At 39.8% G+C, this 23,692-nt stretch overlaps 5 protein-coding genes across 6 annotated transcripts in view; 2 read left to right on the top strand and 3 right to left on the bottom strand.

The window, feature by feature from the left end:
• Positions 1 to 225: 225 nt before the first annotated feature.
• LOC144630133 (2-hydroxy-3-oxopropionate reductase-like) lies at positions 226 to 5,178 on the top strand. Of its 2 annotated transcripts, none has more exons than XM_078488424.1 (3): positions 226 to 319; positions 3,550 to 3,962; positions 4,521 to 5,178. In XM_078488424.1, the coding sequence occupies exons 2-3, from the start codon at positions 3,560 to 3,562 to the stop codon at positions 5,171 to 5,173; spliced, it is 1,056 nt and encodes a 351-aa protein (XP_078344550.1). In that variant the 5' UTR covers positions 226 to 319; positions 3,550 to 3,559; the 3' UTR covers positions 5,174 to 5,178. The 2 variants fall into 2 exon arrangements, with proteins under 2 accessions (XP_078344550.1, XP_078344549.1); XM_078488423.1 differs by lacking the exon at positions 226 to 319 and adding an exon at positions 654 to 701.
• Positions 5,179 to 6,232: 1,054 nt separating this feature from the next.
• Positions 6,233 to 7,446, bottom strand: LOC144630470 (uncharacterized). The gene has a single exon (XM_078488827.1). The coding sequence runs from the start codon at positions 7,060 to 7,062 to the stop codon at positions 6,244 to 6,246; it is 819 nt and encodes a 272-aa protein (XP_078344953.1). The 5' UTR covers positions 7,063 to 7,446; the 3' UTR covers positions 6,233 to 6,243.
• Positions 7,447 to 11,721: 4,275 nt separating this feature from the next.
• On the bottom strand, positions 11,722 to 13,561 carry LOC144630044 (uncharacterized). The gene is made up of 2 exons (XM_078488325.1): positions 13,544 to 13,561; positions 11,722 to 12,975 (listed from the first exon to the last, which is right to left on the bottom strand). The coding sequence occupies exon 2, from the start codon at positions 12,936 to 12,938 to the stop codon at positions 11,898 to 11,900; it is 1,041 nt and encodes a 346-aa protein (XP_078344451.1). The 5' UTR covers positions 12,939 to 12,975; positions 13,544 to 13,561; the 3' UTR covers positions 11,722 to 11,897.
• Positions 13,562 to 19,055: 5,494 nt separating this feature from the next.
• Positions 19,056 to 21,410, top strand: LOC144630045 (uncharacterized). Its single transcript, XM_078488326.1, has 3 exons — positions 19,056 to 19,127; positions 19,853 to 20,636; positions 21,012 to 21,410. Exons 2-3 carry the CDS (start codon positions 19,962 to 19,964, stop codon positions 21,117 to 21,119), a joined length of 783 nt encoding a protein of 260 aa, XP_078344452.1. The 5' UTR covers positions 19,056 to 19,127; positions 19,853 to 19,961; the 3' UTR covers positions 21,120 to 21,410.
• Positions 21,411 to 22,930: 1,520 nt separating this feature from the next.
• The window catches only part of LOC144629769 (alpha-1,6-mannosylglycoprotein 6-beta-N-acetylglucosaminyltransferase A-like), a gene marked incomplete at its 5' end in the record, with an annotated part of 32,070 nt that continues 31,308 nt past the window's right edge, over positions 22,931 to 23,692 (bottom strand). Inside the window, one exon of the mRNA XM_078487979.1 lies at positions 22,931 to 23,518. Coding sequence (XP_078344105.1) covers positions 23,323 to 23,518 — 196 coding nt within the window. The remainder of the gene's footprint in view (positions 23,519 to 23,692) is intronic.

The raw sequence follows: 23,692 nt of genomic DNA, 5'->3' as shown, positions 1-23,692 counted from the left end.
ATCCTTCCTTTGAACTGATAATGAAAAAGTTTTGACGATACATGCGTAGTAGCTATTTTCTGAAAAAAGCCTTGAGCATTCACAGACATTTGCTCTGGACCAATTTCGTTCCCAGAGCCCACCGTTCCCCTTGAGAGTAACGCGGGCTCTGGGACGAGACTGTCTTAGCGTTGCGTGACAGAGACCGGTATCTGAACCCTGTATGTGTCTTTAATTTGTGCTGTTTTGCTGGCCGGGCTTCAAAATCTCTCAGTCTATACAAGCTGTTAGGATCAGTTGCAGGATCTACACTCACTTCTACAAAATTGTAATTTACAAGGTGTGTGGGAATTTTAATTTATACAACCAAATTCATGAAGCTAAATAACTTTTGATATACTGTACCTCCCGGTTAAGGGCTCCTTACTATTAGAGTCTAATTAGGCAAGAAACTAATTTGACATTGGATATTGATGTCGAACTTTTGATTTTCAACGCTAGGGCAGCGTAAATGCAGCATTCTGTGTGTTTTTTTCGAATAATTATACCACGGTTGCGCAAGCCATGCATGCGCTATTGATTTCTTGCGCAAGACACAGATTAAAGGCAAACAACGGTTATATAAAAGAACAAAAGTGTTTATACAAGGCTAATGATTTATTTTTAAAGGTTTCATGCAGGTTTGTATGAGAACGCAAAGAATATATGATGGTTATTATTCGGTAAGTTATTCACAAAATTGAAATGAATCTTTATCATGCATCTTATTATTATATAACATGGTCGTTGCGATTCGATACAAATCATTATAAATCGAATTTTCAATATATAACATATACAATAGAATGATAAAGATAAAACTTGCGAAGTTCTAGGCAGACACGCGCTTTGTCTGACTTCAAATGAACCAATTGTGACATGTCAACAGAATGTGAGAGGCCCGGCATTTTCTTATGTTTCTGCTTTGTCACGCAAGCATAATACACGTATTATCATAAATTTGCTGTTTGACAAGTGTCGTTAAACATTTGTGTTCCAAAAAACCTGAAAGAATAATGGAGTTAAAGGACCCTAGTCAGCCACACCTTTGCTTTTGTTTCTGTACGAGAATTGCGGAGGCTTACTACGGTCCTTTAAAACTTCTTGTTTTGCTTTTTGCTCGTTTTCGTGGACCTGTCGACCGAAAACCTCTATGTATTGCTACAGTTATGAGACCACTCGCTGCTTGCGTGACTCGCGTGACTCACGATTCCTGCTTGCTCGGCCTCGTACCCCGTCTGTCACGGATTTTCAAAGATTTTTGAACAGCCAAAAATAATATTTAAGCCGTGGGAAACCTAAAAAAATGGTCCATTTGTATTATCAATTGCCATTTTAGAACACTAAAACTGTTTAAAAGCGCGTTTGGCTGCGGATGGCTCGTATGGAAATGGATTGCGATTTAAAAAACGTTAGCCAACGGTTTCAAATTGTTTCCGCACGGGCGTTAACAAAACTCGGATCGAATCGGATCGGATCGCGGATCGGATCGCGGATCGGATCGCAGATCGGATCACGGATCGGATCACAAAAAATTAAAAAAAAAATAAAAAAAATAAAAAAAATAAAAAAATAAAAAAAAAAATAAACAAATAAATGGTTGTTAGTAATCGGCGTAACGGCGTAACGCGGAACGGCGTAACGAGAATCGGCGTAGTTAAGGGGTTTTTTTTTTTTTGAATTGCTTTATTGATTTATTGCTATGAATAGTAAATTATCACTTTGCAGACCTGCAGACAGCGGTCTCTGGAACCTACTTTTCTTTATTTCACACACAACTGAGGTCACAATGTCGTTTACGGCTTATATGATCTCTGGACTTCTGATTACGTAGAACTGGGCAAAAAGAAACAAACAAACAAACAGTAAATATATTCCACGAAATAAAGGGCACCCGCATCTTCTTATAATTAATCCTTCGAGGTCGATCTAGAGCCAGGATTTGAGGATTTCAAGGAGAAGCTATAAACGCGACTGCACAGTGTGACTGCCCTTCGCCGGGCCTTCGGACATTCTTGCCCCGATCGAGACAATGAAACGTACAAAGCCGAACAAGGCCTGAAAAGTTACCGATTGTGTAAGAAAAAGAAAGAAAGAAAATGAAAATCCCACAACAAGATATATTTTCAGCTGGTCACCCATCCAAGTATTGACCCCCCGCGCAACAGGGCTTAACTTCGGCGATCGGACGAAAACCAATGCTTTCCTTGTGGTATCAGTGTCAGACAAGACAGACGGTTATAAGAGAGGGTTATAAAAGTAATACCTGGTTTAAATGGATCCTTTGTACAATTTGGCACTTTCCTGCTAAAACTGGTCTTAACTTTTACTAGCTGATTTACGTGCTCTTTCTGATACCACATGGAAAGCAACGGTTCTTCTCCGATCGCCGAAGTTAAGCCCTGTTGGGCGGGGTTAGTACTTGGATGGGTGACCAACTGAAAATACCCCTAGTCAGCGCTTTTTTTCATTCTCTTTCTTTCTTTTTTTTTTTGATGAAATAAGTAACTTAACAGGCCCTTCTAGTTTTTTCCAACGGCTCCGTTGACTTCTTCGGCTTTGTACGTTTCATTGTCTCGATTGGGGCAAGAAAATTCATAAGGGCAGACGCGCTTGTCCTTGAAATCCTCACTCAGAAAAGGCTGGCTCTAGATCGACCTCGAAGGATTAAGAAGATGTGGGTGCTCTTTATTTTTTTGGGACATATTTACCGTTTGTTTGCTTGTTTCTTTGCCCAGTTTTAGGTAATTAAGTCCAGAGATCATATAACTGACACAAACGATATTGCGGCCTATTGTGTGTAAAATAAAGAAAAAGAAATAGGTTCCAGGTACCGCTGTCTGCTGGTCTGCAAGGTGAGAATTTATTAATTTAATTTTGCACATAGCAATAAATTAATTAAGTTATAGAAAAAAAAAAAAACAGAAAAAAAATCTCGCCTTACGCCGTTCCGCGTTCCGCCGTTACGCCGATTACTAACAACCATTTATTTGTTTATTTTCTTATTTTATTTTATGATTTATTTTTTTTTTTTAATTTTTATTATTTTTTTATTTTTATTTTTCGTGATCCGGTCCGTGATCCGAACGCCCCTTCCGCACGCCTTCAAAAAAATCGATATTTATAACCGAAGTTTAACCGAAATTTTCAAAGACAGTGTTTTTGATGGGGGAAATTGCCTACCACTTCAAGTACAGAACAGTTTAGACAAAAAAACTGCGAATTCCCCGTGACATAGTCCCTTTGAGACTAAGAATCAGGTAATATTCTGCGCGATTTTACAAGAAAACTGTTGACTATTCACCTCCACTTCGATGAATAATTGTTAATAATTCGATGACTGAGGAAGCAAAGCTAAGCGTTAGTCCTTTGAAGCGTTTTCTTCAAGCAGTGAAAGGGGAATAGGAGATAAAATGTGTTCACAGATAACTCTAACTGAAAATATATATTTTTTATCTTAATACTCAAATTCTTAGTATTCAAGGCAATTGTTAGCAACACCCTAACCCTACACCCCTTTTTTTCTCTCAGCAACGAGAATATGATTGGGAGAACAGCTTTCCGTTTTCTGCTTAGTCGCTATGGCAACCAGCGTGCAGCGTACTCCACTAAGGCAGCTCAGAAAATTGGAATCATTGGCTTAGGGAATGTTGGTTCGACCGTTGCTAAGAATCTCCTTAAATCAGGATACACAGTAAGCGCCCTTCTTGATAACAATCCAGAAGCGGGACGGTATCTCCCGAGGGATATCCCTCGTCCCGACACGCCACGAGAACTGGCTACAATGTGTGACGTGGTGATGACAGCGCTTCCCGCTCCACCGCACGTCAAACAAGTTATGACGGGTGAGGATGGAGTTTTGGCGGGGTTACGGTCGGGTGGAGTGTGGATTGATCATTCAACAACAGATTATCAGCAGACTTTGGAGCTAGCAGAACAGGCAGGTATGTACGGCACAGTCAAAACTGTAGCAGATTAGAGGAACTGTGTAACGGAAATTAGCCAAACTTAGACATAAAAAAATGGCTAGCAAATTGAGTGAAAATTACAAAGAGCCACTTGAAAGAGTGAACAGACATTTCAATAACACAGCAAATACAAAAGAAGGAACGGATGGACAGAAACTGAAAAAGAGTAAAACGGATTACGATATTGGTTTTAGAATGAGTGTAATGCTAGTTATGACTTTTTAGCCCGGACGGGGAGACATATTAGTTGGTAATGAAGCTTTAATTCGGTTTTGTCATTTAATCCATATATTAACATTCACTTACACAGACCCTTTAAGCGAAACTGTGTTATCCGGCCATTGTCTGTTAAGCGGTCAGCTCTAAAAGTCGAATTTTCACCTTTTATATCCTGCAGATGCGAATGACCTCTATTTAGCGATCACCTCTATAAAGCTGTAAAAACCTTGCTAAAAATTTCAAACTTTTTTACTCCTTAATACACGAGATACCGAGTCCTAAAGGTCATATTGTGCTTACTTTACGTTTTTTAAGGTAAGAAAGGCATCAGAGTTCTTGAGGCCCCTGTAACTGGAGGCATGGCCCTTCTCAAGCAGGGTAAAATGACGGTGCTTGTAGGTGGGGACAAGCAGCTATTCCAGGATTGTGTCCCAATCCTTCAACAGAGCACCAAGATGGTCCTCTACATGGGAGAAATGGGCACTGCAACGGTTGCCAAGGTGATTTCTAACATGATCGCTGCTGTCAATGTTATAACCATGGGAGAAGCTATGCTTATGGGGAAAAGAGGTGGCGTGGATTTAAAATCTCTTTTTGACGCTATACGATTCAGCGCTGGAAATACCTACACCTGGGAGACAGAAGCACCTCTGGTATTCAATGGTACGTTCGACCCGGATTTTACCATCGCCCTTCACTGCAAGGACTTAAATCTTGGTTACGAGCTGGCACGCAAGTTTAATGTGCCTATTGAGTTGCATGCCCATGCTGAACAGATGTACAACCGTGCGCGCCTCAAGTTTGGTGATGACGTAGGGTCCACTTTTCCCGCCAAAATGCTTGAAGAAGATCTGAACGAGTCGTTGCAGGTTGACGGTTTTGAAGACTGGACCTATAGCATTGAACATGTTGAAGGTTCTATGGCGGTTGTTCAAACAACGAAGGATAAAGTCTACGAACAAAAATAAACACTGCTACTTGGTCAATAATGTGCGATTAGCTTAAATTTTGTAATTTTAAGTTATTGTGCGGTTTAATTTTGCAACGGTTTGTAAGTTATGTTGTTGTTATTTTTTGGTCCATATTTTGACTTCCTATATCTCAAAAACAAACGTTTTTGTGGCTTGAGATAGAGAAACAACTTTGTAACTTAAACGTATTTCAAGGAACTTGTATTTTAAAGGGATTGTATTTAAGGTTTTTCAGTAGTTGTACGCGGCGCCAGAATAAAAGCTAGTAGCTTTAAACTTAGCCGTGTATAAATAAAGTTTGTTGGGTCAGAACCATATTAGACTCAAGAATTACTTGTAACTGCGATTGACTGAGAGCTTTATATTTTATAAGTACTGAACTTTCTTATTAAAATCATAGTGATTACCTACACTCGAAGGAATGCAAAGGCACAAAATCGTTGGGACACAACTTGAAAGCACAACATGTACAAACGCGGGGGGGGGGGGGGGGTGCGGTGCGGTACCAAAATGAATCGTTTTCGAACCTTTTTGGTATAAAATAGGATATCAATTTTGGGGTCAGGTCTGAAAAGGGCAGGGAAAACCGTTTATGGTGTGACATAGGGTACGGGTTCTCTGGAAGCGCTCCATGCAACCCATCCAAGTAGAAGAAGTAATTTCTTTGCTAGAATTAAGTTCCATAACGAGTATTTAGAAAAAGTATTTAAAGCCGTGCAACAATATCCCTTTAATACTATGGCTAAAGATTTAATGTATGGCTAAAGATTCAACATTGTATACATTACAGACCCGCATTTTTTTTTACACTCAACTAGGTACCTAACTGGGTTTAACTTAGCCTACTTAGTAGGCGCCTGTGTAGTTTTTGAGCGCGCGTTTGGGAAACGCAAAAGGCGCGAGACGGCCACGCGACTCGCCTTTCGCGTTTTCCAAATACGCGCGCAAACCGCACAGGCGCCTGCTACCAGGGCTCCAGGCTGCTTCGCAGGCTAGGTTTAACTTTATTACGTGTCCAGTACTTTGTGTGGCGTTTTCGACTGCCATAAAGACCAGTCACCCACTTTTCATGATAAGTATGCGTGGTTAGAAAGAATATTTTTATCGTCGATGAACAGTTTTTGCCAAAAGAAACTCATTAGCTTAAATCTGAAGGTGGTGGACCCGAAATCCCGTAATAGCTCGTTTACCATTTCAAAATTTAGTGAGTTTTGAGATCCCATCGCTAGATGCATTTGGTGAACTTCGACAGTCAGAGATAAAAGGGTGGCAAGTAAATTAACTAAACTAACAATAAACAAAACGAGGAGTGTAAGCTTAGATAATACAAAAATATAAGTGGGATATTCAGACTTCAAAAAATTCAATTGTGTATAATTCAAAAAGCCTATAGCGGCAGTTCGTAGAACATAGCTCAGTGCTAAACCGGTTAATATAAGTAAGGAAACTGGAGATTTGTGGAATAGTATTAGTTCTACATATCTGGAGAGGCAAATAAAAAGAAAAAGTATCAGGGTCCAAAATGAGGGGAGGAATTTCAGCTGATGCAAGATGACCTTATAACCGGGAAACCCTGGAACATTTTGTAACGCAACCAGAAAAATGACAATGAGTAAAGATAGCGTAATTACCCAGACTACAGTAAACATTTCTGAATATGCGAAAGCTGCATTACTGTCACACATGTATGCAGTCGACATTTTGTTGAAACAAGCCACTCCACGAATCAGGTACAAGCACGTTCCGGTCAGTTGCCATGACAACAACAAACTGTAACCGACTGCCAAGAGTTTGATCCAAGGAAGCTTTCCTTGCCTTCTTTCGTCTGGTAACCTTGGTAACAGTAAGTAATAATGTGGGTCATCTATCTCCACGCATGTTGTCATGGTAACGTCTGCCCTGTCTAAACAAGACGAGGCAAAAAAGGATTTTTATAATGATTTGCATTTTCTTCTCCTTGAAAAACTAGATAATTATTATACTATTCATTTAACAATTATGGATTACCACATGAACCGTTCATGATGCTAAGAGTAGCGTATGACCTTCATTACCTGCTCATACGTACAATCAGAACTTCTTTATGCAAAGAATATGTTTACAATCAAGAATATTTTATCGTGTTTCTCACTTCAAAACTTTCCTTTCCTTGTGTATCTAGCAGACTGAACAGTGTATACTCTTTGTCAATCATTCAGATCATAAAAAATACCACCAGAAAAGACACGACAATGACATGACATATATCACTGAACTGAGAATTCTTGGATTAAGCCAGCCAGACTTTAGTTAAACTTACTCCTCCGCTGCGAGTTCCTTGAGAATCCGCGATCAGATTGTAGGTAGAACTAAAACAAAGCCTCGTTCTCTCAATATCTTCCTAGATACGACCTGAAGGAGTAAAAGAGACAAAAAATAAGTTGAGTTTGAAAATGTATCAAAATAAAACCTACATATAATGTCACCTGGCCAGAATCAAACCCAGGCTACATGAGCGGGTTGCGAGCGCTCTTACCACTGCGCCATCCTTTCTCTCCCAAGTACATTGCGAAAACCTCTCCTCTCGGTACGCTGTGTTGATGTTATAATGTAAAGCTCTATCAGGTATATTTTACTGTCCGAGCTAAATGTCATCATATAAATTTGATTTATGATTTGTATGATGACTTATGACTGGATGCTAATGCGTGAGCAAGAACATTAATTTATGACAGAAGCACAAGCATAAATTACAAAATAACCATAACTCTCTCTATTAGCCTCTTCCTATGCCACCCAGGCAAAACGTTAGGTCTGGATTTAATATTATGATGAAATCATGTAAATTTGTTGAACTGTGCAAAAATAACAGTATATTTTTCGCAAAACGGCCTAAGCCGATCGCGATTACCACTACAGAACCTCACTTTTGAGTTAAAAGTTCATCATACCAATTCTGCTGACTGAATTAATTTGCTTTACAGTTCTGAGAGGCGAGCAAGTTCGTGTACATCCAGGCAAGATCTCTATTCAAGTTCTCTTATATACCTTCCGTCCGTGGCCAGCTACGAGACGACATATTATGGAGAACTAGAAGATCTCTGGTTGAATGGCTGTTTCTGTTTCATATATTAGTCTTATATTTACATCCTGTTTTTCATTTTCCCTGTTCAACCAGTCAATTAGAGCTGGAACGTAATTTAAATTAAGCTAGAACGGTCAGTTTTAACTTCCTCTTCGAGTAAGTCAGGCTTGAACGCCTTATAATTTCCATAATTACTCGTTCATCGCTCAAACTGAACAGAGTGTCACGACTTTTACAAAGAGACTGTAAAACTAAAATTCTTTTGACACAAGTCATTACGTCTTTACATTAGAAGCATGTTTTAAAAAAGATGCGCTATCGAAAAAAATATAAATATGATAAATATGAATCTAGCTTTTTATGTAAGTTGCTTTTCTAGTTCCTGAGTGTTTTAGCAAACTACACTTTCTCCCCAAATTTGTTTTACATAACGATTAAAGGAAGTCTGGAAATTTCGTATAATAAATATCCCCTGAACGGTACATAGATCCACATGCTATTTAAACTCGGGGCATCCAGAGCACGAGTCCAACACCCTAAACACTAGGCCACGCTATCTTTAAAATGTAAAGAATGAAATACAAAAAATCTTCGCTAACATTCAATTATCAAGTAGTTTCTAAAAGCTTACCTGTCATTAACTTTGCAAAACCTCTGCCGTAGACTCCGTTTTTTAAAGACCTTTCTTTAGGACTTGAATATATATGGCGAAAAAACTGCGACTAAAAAATAGCAAGTTACCAATGTTCAGAATTAACTGCTGTCGGTTGTGCAGAAAATTTAGTGAAATGATCTTCTTGTACGAGATTTTTGTTCCGCTTTCGAACAAATTACTCGTGAAATATTTGGTTACAGGTTGCTAACCTCACCTAATGTCTTGATTACAATTCTCGCACGCACCTTTACTTGACTGACGTTTGAGTGTCAAAGGTCCAGAGATTACTGATGTGATTCAAGAAAGCTTAAACAACCAAGATACCGTCATAACTTTTAGGAGCCCTAGGGTTGTTTGAGGGGGGTGCTGTGCTAAATAGAATGATATGGGGCGTTTATTAGAGAAAGGCGTTTATTTTACTTTAACTCAAACAACGTCAAAAAAAATAAGACGCGCAGTTTGCTCGCGGAGTAAGATAGAAAACAGAGTTTGTGAGTAGTGAACAGAAACTCATAAGGGGTTGAAACGTGTCGTGCGTTCAGAGCTTTTGCCAAGTACCATATTTGGAAACACAAAGAGTTTGAACGCGAATGCTTTTCCAAACGTAATGACACACGCAACAGCATTTTCGGTTTTGCGGTGGGTTACTTGAATGCCGACCTAAGCTCCGTAAATTACTTACAGAAACTAAAGAAATTCTTTACACATTTCTACACACTAGAGTTTTTACAAGAATTAAAATCTAGCGAATCAAATCGACCGTTTTAGGGATTTTACAATGCTTGATTTGACTGGATAGATTTAAAAATCTATTTACTTTGTTAAAAATCGAGCAAAATCAAATCATGTGTCACCAAAGTCTTTAGATCCCATCCCCTACCCTCCACCCCCGTTGGCCCTTCCTGAAAATAAGGCCACTCAAAAAAATGTTACACAAATACTAGCAAGCAATCACCGTACTATTGGATTTTTAATCCTTTATCAAAGAACTAGGGCAATCAATCAATCAAAAAGACCATATTAACACAATTTATTTACTACTGAAACCGAATTACACACCTTACTAGAACCAAAATATTATAAAACAATACAATGCAATAAGGTTGACAGAAATGTTATCTAGGCATTCAAAATGGCTTTTAAACAATCTCAAACTGACAGCCCTAAAAGGCTAATTCACCTACATGTAAATATTGTAAAGGGTAGCTAATGTAAAAGGCTTAAAAAACAGATTCAGTATATCCATTGTGAGTACTGGAAAAAACCACGAGTAAGAACCTGTTATTTTTCAGGTTAGCCTAAATAGGTTCTTGCATAAAGGGTTATTAACACAAATTTAGGCTTATTAGGTTCTTAATAGGTTCTTAATTTCTTAAGAAAAATGTTTAATACTGTTATAGAGAATTTTGTGGTATTCGGCCTATTCCTTGTATGAAAATTTGCATACCACATAAGTGCTTATGTAAAAATGAAGCACTAATCATTAGAATATGACATGATATACATGCTCAGTAATGCTTTATCCAAACTTATTTCCCAAAAGTAAACATTTTTAATCAATTTTAGAGAAAAGAACCTGTTTCCAAATTTGAGGCTAAATAGGTTCTTATAAAAATGGTATCTAATTTGCAAATTTTAGCCTAACAGGTTCTTAAATGTTAAGTTCTTACTTGCAGGTTTTTACTGTACAAGAAAGTGGTCCCATTTGTCATGGAAGGTACATTTTTTAAAAAAAGGTGGCAAATGTAGATATCAAGGGGAGGTGGGGAGCAGCACAGCCATTTGGGGCCTGGGGCAAGCTACAGATTGTTGCCTGGATATCGAAAAATGTGCATGTGACTGTAGACTGAAATGATGTCATTTGCATGAATTATCAAGGCTGTAGTGAGCTAAAAAATTTCCCTTTCACCTCATACCTAATAATGAATCTATCCTGCTCCTTGTCAAAAGAAAACAATAGCCCAAAATTATATTCTTATATTTTTAAAAATGTTGTCTAGAAATCTAATACCCGCAAAATGAAAATTGTACAAAAGTTTCTAGAATTTCTGACCTGAAATTCTGAAATTTTACAATATAGACGGTGTCCACAAAAAAAATATATAAAAAAGGTTAGCTTAACAATGTGTATTTATGCATTGTATGCATCATAATGAATTGTTTTCACTGTTTCAGTCAAAAACAATCAAATCAGATTCTGTCAAGTGTTCACTCAAGATTTTCTTGAGACAGAAAAAAAATGTTTAGGCTTTCGGAAAGGAATTGTTCATTTAATGCTGCCATTCCAGATGTTCCCCTGAAAGAACATTTTGAGAACCGTAATAGGAAAAAATTGTTACAGTCATTGTCCTCAGCATTTCTCAGCTTCAACTACAAGTGTGCAAAATTAAATAGTGATAATGTCATTCTTAGCAACAGGTTGATATTGGCAGCATTTTGACCCTGTATCCAGGTACCGCTATGAGGACAGAGAAACTTGAAAATGGTTTGGACAATGAGGCTGTGTGACTCCCTGTACAAACCTTTGTTCAGAGTTCCCACAAACACAACAAACATGCAATAATTTAGTACAACAAAAAACAGATGTATTATTTTCCCTCCATCAGAGTCTCCAAAACACTGAAGACAATAATATCCAGGGCTGCAAATAACAGTCGGTCATCGGACATTGGCCGACCAATTGCTATGTCCGACGAAATCCCAAGTGTGGTCAGACATGATGTCCAGACAATTTTTGGGGGGGGGGGGGGGGGGGACCCTTTTAATTTTTTTTTTTTTAAATTGGGGGGGAAAACCCCCCCCCCCCCCCTGGCTCTGCCGCCCGTGATCGTAAACCATTTTACGGCAACAATATAAAATTCAACCTTTTGTTTTTGGTGATGTCTGACAACAATTTTGTTTTGTCCAACCAAGATGGTGTCTTAGTAGGACATATGTACTTTCAAGTGAAAATATTATTTGCAGCCCTGAATATCGCAGCTTTTAATTGTTTCAAAGCATGGTCAAAGTGTTTCTGAAGGATGGCTAGGCTGCCAATTGCCATCTGACAAATCCAACAGCTCAATTGTACAACCTGGCATGTCTTCAGTTACAACACCATCATATTGGATGTCACTAGAGTGCACCTCAGTTTCACGGTGTTTTTTTTGATGAACTTGAAAGGACTTTTCATGACGAAAACACTGGCCACACTGTGGGCACATAAAAGGCTTCTCTCCTGTATGTATTCTGTTATGTTGTTTAAGGTTTCCTTTCCTAGCAAAACACTTGTCACAATGCTCACACTTAAATGGTTTCTCTCCTGTGTGTATTCTAATATGATACCGAAGGTTTGTGGCTTTGGAAAAACACCTGCCACAATACTTGCACTCAAAAGGCTTCTCTCCTGTGTGTATCCTAGTATGCTCAACAAGAGATAGTGAATGTCTAAAACACTTGTCACAATGTTCACACTTAAAAGGTTTTTCTCCTGTGTGTATCATGGTATGTTGTTGAAGTTGTATTTTTTGGTAAAAACACTTGTCACAATGGCTGCACTTAAAAGGCCTCTCTCCTGTATGTGATCTTTCATGTTTCTGAAGGTGCCCTGCTTGCGTGAAACTCTTGTCACAAGGCTTGCACTTAAAAGGCTTTTCTCCTGTGTGCACCCTGCTATGTCTTTTAAGGGTTGCTGAGTGCCTAAAATGTTTGTCGCAATGCTCACATTTAAAAGGCTTCTCTCCTGTGTGTTTTCTACTGTGTGATTGTAGGCCTAATAACACTCTAAAGCTTGCGTCACAGTGTACACACTTAAAAGGCTTCTCTCCTGTGTGTATTCTTTTGTGTTTAGAAAGGTTGCCTGAACTGCTAAAACTCTTATTACATTCATCACACTTGAAAGGCTTTTCTCCTGTGTGAGTTCTTTCGTGTTCTTTAAAATGGGATGAATCAATCCATTTGCCACATTCTTTGCATTCACGACACTTTCGAGGTGTCTTGGAGGAGCGCTTTCGAGGTGTCTTGGAAGAGCGTTTTCGAGATGTCTTGGAAGAGCCCCGTGGCATCCTGAAATTTGCTTTGGTGCACAGGTGTTGACAATGTTCCTGAAAATAAAGATTTTAGCTCGTTACTGGTCCTCTCGAGTTGTGTTTGATAATCATTGGCTTTATGCATCAATTTGAATTGATTTTTTCTACTTTGTATTCCCCATCTTTTGATTAATGATTTTGAAGCATACTATTGATGCTAAATACATTTATTGAATTTTGTGAGGTTCATAAACAACAGCACTTATAATAAATAAAGGGCAACCTCAAGCCAAGTGGCGCATACTGCTGGAGCTTACCCAGTTTTGATAGCATTGAGCAGCTAGGAATATTTCTACTCCCCCTTGGATGGGATGCTAGTCCCTCCTAGGGTACACCCCAGCATAATATCACTGGTACCCATTTATACACCTGGGTGGAGAGAGGCACTATGAGATTTAAGTGTCTTGCCCAAGAACACGACACAGTGACCCAAGCCAGGGCTTGAACCCAGAACGTTCGCTCCAGATTCTGGTGCTCTAACCATGAGGCCACTGCGCCTCCCATAAACAACAGCACTTACACGGTAAGAAATGTCAACACCCTTTGAAGCAAATCACCCAGTACTTGATGCATATACTCACCCAAAACAGTTACAAAAATGTCTATCATTTATGTCCTCACCTTAAGAGGACACACTCCTTTCCCTTTTGTTCTTGAAGAAAACTTGTTATGTCTGTATGAAAGAAAAACATATTCAAGATTAACTCCTAGAAATGTAAGTTCGTGTTTCTAGAGAAACCAGCATGGATTTTGATGAGCTTATAAGTCGACAATTACACTTAAAAGGAAACTCATCACCCATTAATTTTCCAACTTTTAAGGTTTATGAAATCTTGCCCTCTGCACACATTGCAGACCTATATTGCTTTGTTTTTTGGTTTTTCTTCCTTACATACAATAATAATAATAATATTTAATAATAATAATAATAATAATAATAATAATAATAATAATAATAATAATAATAATAACACAAAAATAATTAATGAGGAGGCCTCCAATCACTATAACTGGTTTTCAGGATGGTCCTCAAAACATAAAAATTGACCAATAAAAAAATTAAAAGCGAACTCGACAATCTTAAAATAAAATGCTAAAATTGATAAAAATTGTTGAAAATCATTAAAAAGACTAAGGTATTTAAAACCTAAAACCTAAGATAAAAAGCGAGTCTCCTTAAATTTAACTTAAAAATCAAATGCGGCATAGGCCTCTTTAGCTCATTGACACAAGTCCATTATAAATAACTTACAAGTACAGTCAAAGCTCTCTTAACTGACACTCTCGTAAGCGGACAGCTCTACTTACGGCCACCTTGTTTGAAACCCCGTTTTAACTCCCTGACTGTATGTTTTGTTCTTGTTGACGAAACACTGTTTACTAAGGGCCTGTTTAGTACATGGAGGTGGGGGACCCCGGGTAGGTGAGGTAACCCGCCTAGGTGGGGTAACCCGCCTGTCCATATAAACTCTCATTTTTACTCGATCGTGTTTACATGATAGGTGGGGTAACCCGGCTAGGCAGGTTGCCCGGTCTGCTGGGTAGGGTAACCCTCTCAGCTGGGGTCGTGTTTTGCCATGTAAACGTTTCAAGGTAACACGAGGGACATGGACGTAACACGAGGGGCATGTTGCTGCGACATGTCCCTGGAACATGTCCTGCTACATTTTCTTGCGTGTGTCACATTGTGATTTTCTTTCTGCTACCTGTCCCCGCTTCAAGTCCCCTCGGTGTGAACAACACATGATTTTGTCACTGCTACACGTCGCTGCGACGTGTCTCTGCATCTTGTCCCCACGTGTGCGGAACCCGTGTAAAAAAGACACCGGGATCCCGACGGGATCCCGGCGGGGATCCCGCCACGAACCGGGATCCCGTCAAGATCCCGCCGAGATGGCTATATCCCGCCGGGATCCCGACCGGGAAAAAAATTCCCGGAACGTCGGGATCCCGCCAAGAATCTTGCCGAGACCGGGATCACGCCAAGAAAACAGACTTCCCGCCAGGATCCCGCCTGGGTAGAATTTCCCGCCACGGATCCCGGCAAGAATCTTGCCGGGAATTATATTCTCGCCAAGATCCCGGCAAGAAAAAAAAAACACGGCAAATTTTTCACAGCGTGAATAAATCTCGGTAGCGTTCCCGGCGAGATTCAACTCACTTCTCAGTTCTCACCGGGAAAAGTCGATGCTTTGAAATTCTCACAAATAGTATTATGCTGTGGTCGGAATGCAAGTCATGGCGTGTATTGATGAAATAAACTTAAAGTACTAATGAAAGTACTCAAAGTAGTAATTAAACCAGTTTGATTTTTAAAATGTCGAAAAAAATATAATACGTGACGGTGAGCCGCGGAGGTAATTCCCAGGAGGAAAGTTTTATCAGTCTAGACCAATTGGCGCGACAAAGAGGTGCGTGATAATAAGTGAAGATAAATTAAAAGATAAGAATTTTTATTGATCCGCGGTCTGTTTTTCAAGTTTTTTTTAACTCTTTCTTTCTTTTCTTACCTTTGAGGAACCTTAATTAATACCTTTGAGTAATCCAATGACAAAAGCCAATCATGGCAAATTTCTGTCAGCCTTTTTCTTCCAATTGCAAATGCACTCGGGAATCCGCTGTAATTGCGCTTTTTGCCTTGAAAAACCAAACATCTAGATGCTGTTTTAATTGTGGCTCCGAAGAGGATATGAAAGAGATTTATATTTTTAGAGCTTATTTACCTTCCCGAAGACCACCCAGATAGCGAAGAATATTCCCGCCTTTTCCCGCAAGGTGTCGTGAACTGAGCGTTTCGATTGGCTGCCTTAGGTCACGTGGGACATTGTACACGCCACCCTCGGGAAGAGAAAAATTTTATTTTCAGTCGGAGTGCTTGCTCTTTACAACCAGGGCTGGAAAAATGTGTTTTTTGGCTGCTTTTGTTATGAACTTGAGTTTAGAATCGACCTTACTTCAGGGAAGAGCTCCTCTGTGGAAACTGCTGGAATTTGCTGTTAATTCGAGCGACAGCTTGTTAATTTGACAGCGCCATCTTGTGGGATTCGTCAATGGACTTGTTGAACTTCGAACAGTGCCGAGTGGAAGGAGATAGACATTTTGAGTACGGGCCATTTAATGCGAAGTTGTACCTGTTGATGCTTGAGACGTAAACTTATGCTTAAATATTGTATTGTTATTTAAAAAGCTTCGGGAAAGAATGCTCCTTCGTCTTCGGTGGTTTGTTCGCAGATGATCGAAAGATAGTTCGCTCGTTTGGTAGTTAACATCATTGCATCTTCCTTCGCTTGAGCACAAGGTAAAGGTTAGTTGCCTTTATGTATTTGTTGTCTCGTTCAAAACATTTTGCAGAAGAATATTCGCTTTTTTGCTTGTGAACTAAAGCTCGCTCTCTCCGACTTGTGCAACCATTGAGAAATATATGTGCTTGGTAGCAAAACTGTGGCCATCTTTTTCTGTAAGCTTCTGTAAATAAATGATGTTGTTTGATACAGAACCAGTGTGTTTGTTTTGCCGGTATGCGAAACGCCAAGATATGTTTACTATGGTTTTAATTAGTTTGTCAGTATCTGATCTACGCTGTAAATAAATGCCAGAATTCCTGTCATGAATCTCTTCGAGAAAAGAAATTGTCGGTAACCAAAATTCTTGCCGGGATCCTTGCCATGAATCTTGTCAAGATTTTGGCAGCGGGGAATTTCTCTTCAGGCCAAGATCTTGGCGAGATTCTCGGCAAGATAATTCGCCGGGAATCTTGGCGGGATTATGGCCGCCGGGAATTCGTTTCCCGCCAGGAATCCCAGCCGGCATCCCGCCGGGATCCTGCCGGGATTATGGCCGCCAGGATTTTTATTCCCGGCAGGATCTTGGCGGCCATAATCCCGCCAAGATTCCCGGTCCCGTCCCGCCGGGATCCCCGCCAGGATCCCGGCAAGATCCCGCCAAGATCCCGGTTGGTTTTTTACACGGGAGACCTTTAAACTGTGATGTACAGAGCTATTATGTTTCAGACTCTTGACATTTCCATTTATAATATCAGAGAACAACAGTGAAAGCATTTCTTAAAAATAACCAGCAATCATAATCAAAAATCATAAAAAACAGATAGCCCCCCTCCCCTCCCCCTCTTTGTACGCAGGTTCCTTCATGACCCCCCTATGAATGTCGATCCCGGATTGATCGTGACCCACTCCTTATTCTTGCCAGCCCACCCCCTGACATAAATAATGAACGGTCCCTTGCCGTGGAATTCAGGGCCATAACCAGACCTTTGGCATAGACAAGGCAAGATCTTGCTAGGAGGTTCTGGGTGCATGGCCTCCAGGAAATTTGGAGAACTAGAAGCTCTGATACTCTTTTTAAAACACTTTTCATAAGGTATTCCTTGAAAAAAATCATTCTCGTTCAACAAGGGATTATTTTCCCAAGTAAGCATATTAAATTAAAATCAAGACGAGGCAAGTCTTGCCTCTTGCTAGTTATGACCCTGGTCTCAGTTGATCAAAAGGTGGATAGTGATTATCGCTATCCACCGGCTAAATCACTATCCGGTGGATAACGCAGTATGCTTTTTTAAAACTTAACCACTGGATAGCCATTTAGAGCGGTTTTCACTTGAGTGTCGAAAGTAAATTGCGTTTGCTTTGGTTTTGCATATATTTACTACGCTCAGTGATTGGCTTAAAAATCTTGCACCACTTTCTCAGCCAATCAGAACTAAAACCAAAACCAATCGTGACTCGCTCGTGCACGTTTTCCCGCGCTTTGTGTCGGCTACATGTATTTGCTTCGAGTTTTGATTGGTTCACTGGATTGTCTGTGTCCTTTGTGATTGGCCGAAGTAATTACTTTGGTTTTGGTTTTACGACACTCAATCAAAAACTGCTCTATCCCGTGGATAGCGTTATCTGCTCCTTGAACAACTGGGCCCTGGAATTCAATTTATTGAACCTAAGAAAGGAAATGAAAATTGGCTCAAGAAATTGGGAGCTCAAAACATTGGAAGTTAAATTTTGGTGTATTACTGAGTTAAGCAAAATCAGCCAAATAACGATAACATTTAAAATTTTGAGTAGCAATGTTGTTCAAAAGATTGAGGGTCCCGGAAATCAGGATTTCTCTGTACATGTAATTATTTCACCATGCATGTGCAAGCACTGCAATAAAATCGCCAAATACATTTCGCTTTCATGTAGTTTTAAGAGCTTAAAAATGCTTGAATTCTAGCATTCCTTTTTGTCAAGACACCAGAAGCTGAGTATAAAAAAATAAACAAAAAGCCCTTCAAAGTAAAATAAAAGGCAGAAATTTTGCAATTTGCTTGCCAATTTAACTTCCTCTTTAAACAAAATATAATACAAAACGTCAGTGTTTGCGGAAATACATGTAATACCTCCCGGGGATCTCACAAATACTGGCTAAAATTATTTTCTATTTGACAACATTTGTTGACTAGCAAACTCGAGCTTTCTCTCTCACTAACTCGTTGTGCTTTGTCTTACCTTATTAATAAGAAATCCTCCGTAAACAACATTCAAATCACCGTGATACTCTCGATCATTAAACTTCGTAGGAACATGTACGAACAAATAGCGCCCAGTCCTTCTTTGGGAGTGTAGTTAGAAACCAGTTTTCTCACGGTAAGGCAAAATTCAATCTGTTTGGACAGGACTTGAGAATTAATAATGATCAGAAATCAAAGAAATTATTTATCTTTTTATCGGGTAAAGCCAGGTTAGAAATAATGGGGGGAAATTGACAGGAAATGGACAAAAAACACGCAGTTGTAAATTCAGAAAATATATAAAAAGTGGGGATTGATTTATAGTAAAGACACATGTCCTTCTTGCTACTTGTGCGTGTGGTGCCTTTATCTGAACGTCCTGTCCAATATGTTGAGAACTATTTTGGCTTTCTATCACAAAAAGTCATCGCGTTGGTTCCTAAAATACTTAAATCAGACTCTTCAGGCTCTCTGTCAATGTCTTTTGTAAAACATTTTTTTCAACTGATCGAGATCGTATTTGTCCGGTAGTCCAGTCTCAATTTTTTTACCTTTCCACGACTACCGCGAGCGGACTGGAAAACAGCGTTGTTCACGGCAGCCATTTTAGTTCGATAGTTCTTTGATAAGTCTTGGATCCTCAAAACTTTCATCTGGTTAAGGTACGATATAATTTTTATGAGCATTTTTCGTCGACATAGGGAAAGAGAGACTGACTTTGTCGGCTAAAGTCGGTAAACAACACAATCCTGGGGTATAAAATTGAACAAAATCGAAAGCAATTTTCATCGAATCGAATCGAACGATGGATTATTTTAAGCTCTAATTCGATTTTGGTTGGGCATCGAACGAAATCGAACACACACCAAGTTGAACAAATCACAACAGACCACGACAGTTCGGAATGAAGGTAGTGTATAAAAACAGGGTTAAAGCTCAGTATTTACAAGGATATTGTAACAAGGCGATCAAAAGAAGAGTTCCATAATACGAAGGTCAAACTTTTTCTACTCACGAATGTTTGCGTTCGATTTATCAACTTTTTTGCGCCTCGTTCCCGATCGAAGTCGAGCAATCATTTGGTTCGATATTTTACCCAACGTATCTCTTCGTTCAGCAAATGGTGGAAGATTTTTATCTAAAGAAATTAGTTCGTTAGGCCTTCAAAGTAAAATTATGAATAGCAAGATTTTATTTAAACACCATCTTTGTTATATGGCCGTGTCTCACAGGGACTGGGAACTACCGCACTCACGATTGGATTTCCCATCTACTTACTCGAAACATGAGCTTAGTCCGTTAACTCTGTTTTGTAAACTCTTGTTTCTTTTTCGCAGCAGGAGCAACGTTATTCCATATTTAATTTTTTGATTTTTTTTTGTTCCAGCGATTTCGAAAATCTCTGGTTTTGACTGCTGTGAAGGCTTGTCACGAGTGTAGAGACTTAATCTGAACATATACCCCTTTGATCGCCCGTCTTCTGATACTCCAAAAACATGAACTCTTTTCAAATCCAGGTTCAAGAAGATCAGAAAGATTTACTTTTGGAGGCTCTTAATGAAATCCGTGAAACGAAGCGCATTAAGTTTGAAGTCGTTGAGATTCCGACCGCTCAATGTGCAAGCGATGAAGAAAGCGAAGAAGGGAATACAGAAGAAAAGGAAGTCAGTTCTGACCAGCCAAACAATGCAGTGATGGTGGATTTAGATCAATATCCAGAGCTTGAAACTCCAAAAGAAATTGCTGACTGCTTAGCAACGTGGCTGGACTGCAACGGTGTTATGCGTTCAGACTTTGCTAAATATATCGGCCGTTCAAAATCACACATGTCCGACATTCTGAAGCGACCCCCGCCATCTCTACCCAGTGGTTCTGGAAAGGTAGTGTGGCTTAAGATGAAAGAGTTCCTAACTAGCAGCACTGAAAAGCAGTCATTTCTGGACACCCAAGCGAAGAAGCCAAATTTAAAAAGAAAGCGCGCTGCTGTGGCCACAGAAACAACATCAACACCAACGACGCTAAAAGTCAAAATAAAGCCATCACCAACACCAGTGAAACTGAAGACTTGGCAGAGGGCCATGCTTGATGAGATTTTTGTTCAATGCAGTGGACGACCCGATGCAGAGACCGTGCGAGGAATCTGTTCAACAATGCAGTTGAATAAACGTCAGGTAATTTCTAGAATGCGAGCAGGGGTTTATATCTTTTTTCCTTGAAACAGGTACTTATTATAAAGGTTTAACAGAGGGGAGGGGGTTGATAGAGAGAATATGGTACATGTCTCTCTCTCCTTCGCAGAGGCTTCCTGGGGGGGGGGGGAGGGGGAGACGGAAGGCGAGAGCGAGGATGCGTGGGAGGCAATGGAAGAAGAGAAAACGCGGGAGCCTCTATTCTCGTTTTTCCCTTCCCAGCGCTCCCCGCGCGCTTTCTTTTCCTCTCTCCCCAGCCTCCGAACTGCTAGCGATCAAGGCAGCACGAAAAAGGCCTCAGCGGAGAAGAGAGAGTCGGTGTCACTTTTAAAAACTGCTTTTCATTGATCTTCACAGGTTCAAGTGTGGTTTTCAAATCACCGACAAAGGCAAAAGACAGGAGCTTACAAGCCGGGTGAATATTCCTCTGAAGAGGCTGGGACGAGCAAGCAAGATGAACACTAAGCATGGGAAAAGAACACCGCTCACCTTCAAACTTTCACATGTCCTTGTTTTGTTGTTGCTGTTGTTGTTGTATAGCAATGTTAGGAAGACCCTCATTAACAGCAAAATGATTTTAAGCAACTGATTTTTAGTCGATTAGATTCACCATTGCTTTTTAAATTAACAACAAAAATCATTGTCTCATTGACTTCATGTACCTCAAGCGCGGAGCTGCAAACTGGTGTTAGCATTTAATTATGTTAAGCTTAAAATGCCCTGTGCTTGTTTCAATAAAGTCATTTTCAAAAAGTCCCTTTGGCGCTAAACCTTTTATATGGGCGGAATGGCGGAAAATTACCCCAAATTCTAAAAGACGGAACGGCGAAAAATTTTCTCAAATCCTAAAAGACGGAATACAAAACAATTATAGGGGAGAGAAAGAAAATAAAAGAAAGATAACATCCCTCTTAGGGTGGTTAGCGGGGCTTGAAACGAGTGAAACGTAGCGCATGGTTTTAACAGTAGAAGCAAATGCTCCTGGTTTGAAAGAAAGACGTGCGCAAAGTCCCTTGACGGACGCGAGATTAAAGGCCAGTTTCAGGGGCGTAGCAGCCAGCCTATAGGCCCGAAGGTCCGGGCCTACAATTTTTTTAACCCACTCGAGCTCGTATTTTCAAAATGTGTGATAGAAAAAAATCAGGCTGAAACTCTTTCAAGAAAAATTGAAAGCAATTTGTAACGTACCTTAGCATTCCACAGCTACCCTTTCGCGATGAGATCAAGGCTCATCTAGCAAGTGCAAACTCGGGAGTCTTCTAGACGAGGGTCTCAATGGGGTTAACCGTTAGCCGTAAAACGCGTAAAAAAACGGTCAGTAATAATAAATAAAAAACGACTAGATCACTTCATCGTCCCAGAATGGTCCTAAGACCTAAAATATGTTTTTCAATGATGGAAATTGATCTTTAACTTTTAAAAACAATGGAACTAATTTTTAACTTCTGTTAACCGAAATGGAAATAAATTAACCGTTAGCCGTAAAACAGCCAAAATATTAACTGTTAACCGTAAAAGCCACCACGTGCACCCCATTTAGACCCTCCTAGACTGCCAGGTGACAGACTGAACGCACAATGGCATTGTACCGTAAAAGACAAGTGAGTTTATTTTGGAATGAGTGAAAACTGGTGCAATTCCTTCCTATGAAATATTATAATTTAGGTATAATCTTCGGCCGACCTCCTCTGCCCCAACCCCCTCGAAAAGCGGTCCTTACGGGCCGATTGACCAGGCCTACAACTCTTTAAAAAGCTGGCTACGCCCCTGAGTTTACACGAGCAATTTTTATGTGACAATTATATTTGATCGTGTAGATGGCACAACAATTCTTTATCAACAGTTCAAAGTTAAGTGCACCAGTAATGACTTTGGACAGCAGAGATACGCAGAAACTCGGCGTATACAGTGCCCAGTGGGAGATTGGAGACCCCCACCAATGCTGTCGCAATATTTGCCACATTTTATGTGACGAGTCATGTACACGAGCAATGTTAGGTATGTGACAACTTTTATTTGACACATAAAAGCTTATGCGCCAGACTCTCAGCAAATATATTTATAACATAAAAAACTGGCCAATTTTTCTCGTCTACTGACGAGCGAATAAAAATTTCCAAATAAAAAATTGCTCGTGTAGACGACGCTTTATGGGGCTGGAAACGCGCGAAACGTAGCGCATGTTACAAATGAGTAAACAATCGGGGATAGCAATTTATTTTAGATGGCGGAATTAGAAACGACGATAAAAGTCAAAAGTGGCTTTCTCACGGATCTTTCCAGATTTTTGAACAGCCAAAATTTATATTTGTGTCGTAGGAAACGGAAAAATAATGGTCCATTTTTATTAAAAATTGCTAAATTAGAGCAGTGAAACTGTTAACAAGCATCGTTGGCTGCGGATAGCTCGGATGGAAATGGATTGCAATTTGAAAAATTAAGTTGTTTCCTCGCGTCTTCAAAAAATCGATATTTATAGCCGTTGTTTGTTTTCTCTCCGCAAGTTATGAGTATATATCTTCCTATAGATCTTCAAAGATAAAGTTTTTCGTGGGTTAAGTTGCCAACCAACAATTTTAGAACAGTTTAGACCAAAAATCCGCAAAATCCCCGGGACGTAGCTCCTGTAAAGGCAGCAAGGTAAGAAAATCAGGAATCCTTTGTTTGTTCAACACGTTTCACACAAAGCTACTTGTTCTTTGCGGTACGAGCGGCAAGGACAGACACGTACTACACCAGGCTTGGCTGCTCGGCAGCTGAACAGTAATGGCTGACTCTGTAGTAGACATGTGTTGTCTGATGTGTCAAAGGAAGGCGCCAGGATGCTTTCACGGAACAAGGTGAACGTACACCGGAAGCTGACCCTAAAATGATAAATATATTTATTAAATTAATTAATAATTGGAAAAAAAGAGGATGCCTAACGGGGAGGAGGTGCCTAACTTCGGATCAATTTAGGTTTCTGGGAAACTGCACACCTACCCCTCCCCAAACCTAACATTTTTCCCAAAGCGATAAGTAAGGGTTAATATTAGGTT

The sequence above is a fragment of the Oculina patagonica genome, chromosome 11 (genome assembly GCF_052425735.1).
Source record: "Oculina patagonica isolate OP01 chromosome 11, crgOcupat, whole genome shotgun sequence".
Classification (NCBI taxonomy): Eukaryota; Metazoa; Cnidaria; class Anthozoa; order Scleractinia; family Oculinidae; genus Oculina; species Oculina patagonica.
Note: the sequence above shows the minus strand (reverse complement) of the source record. Positions and strands in the feature narration are given on the sequence as shown.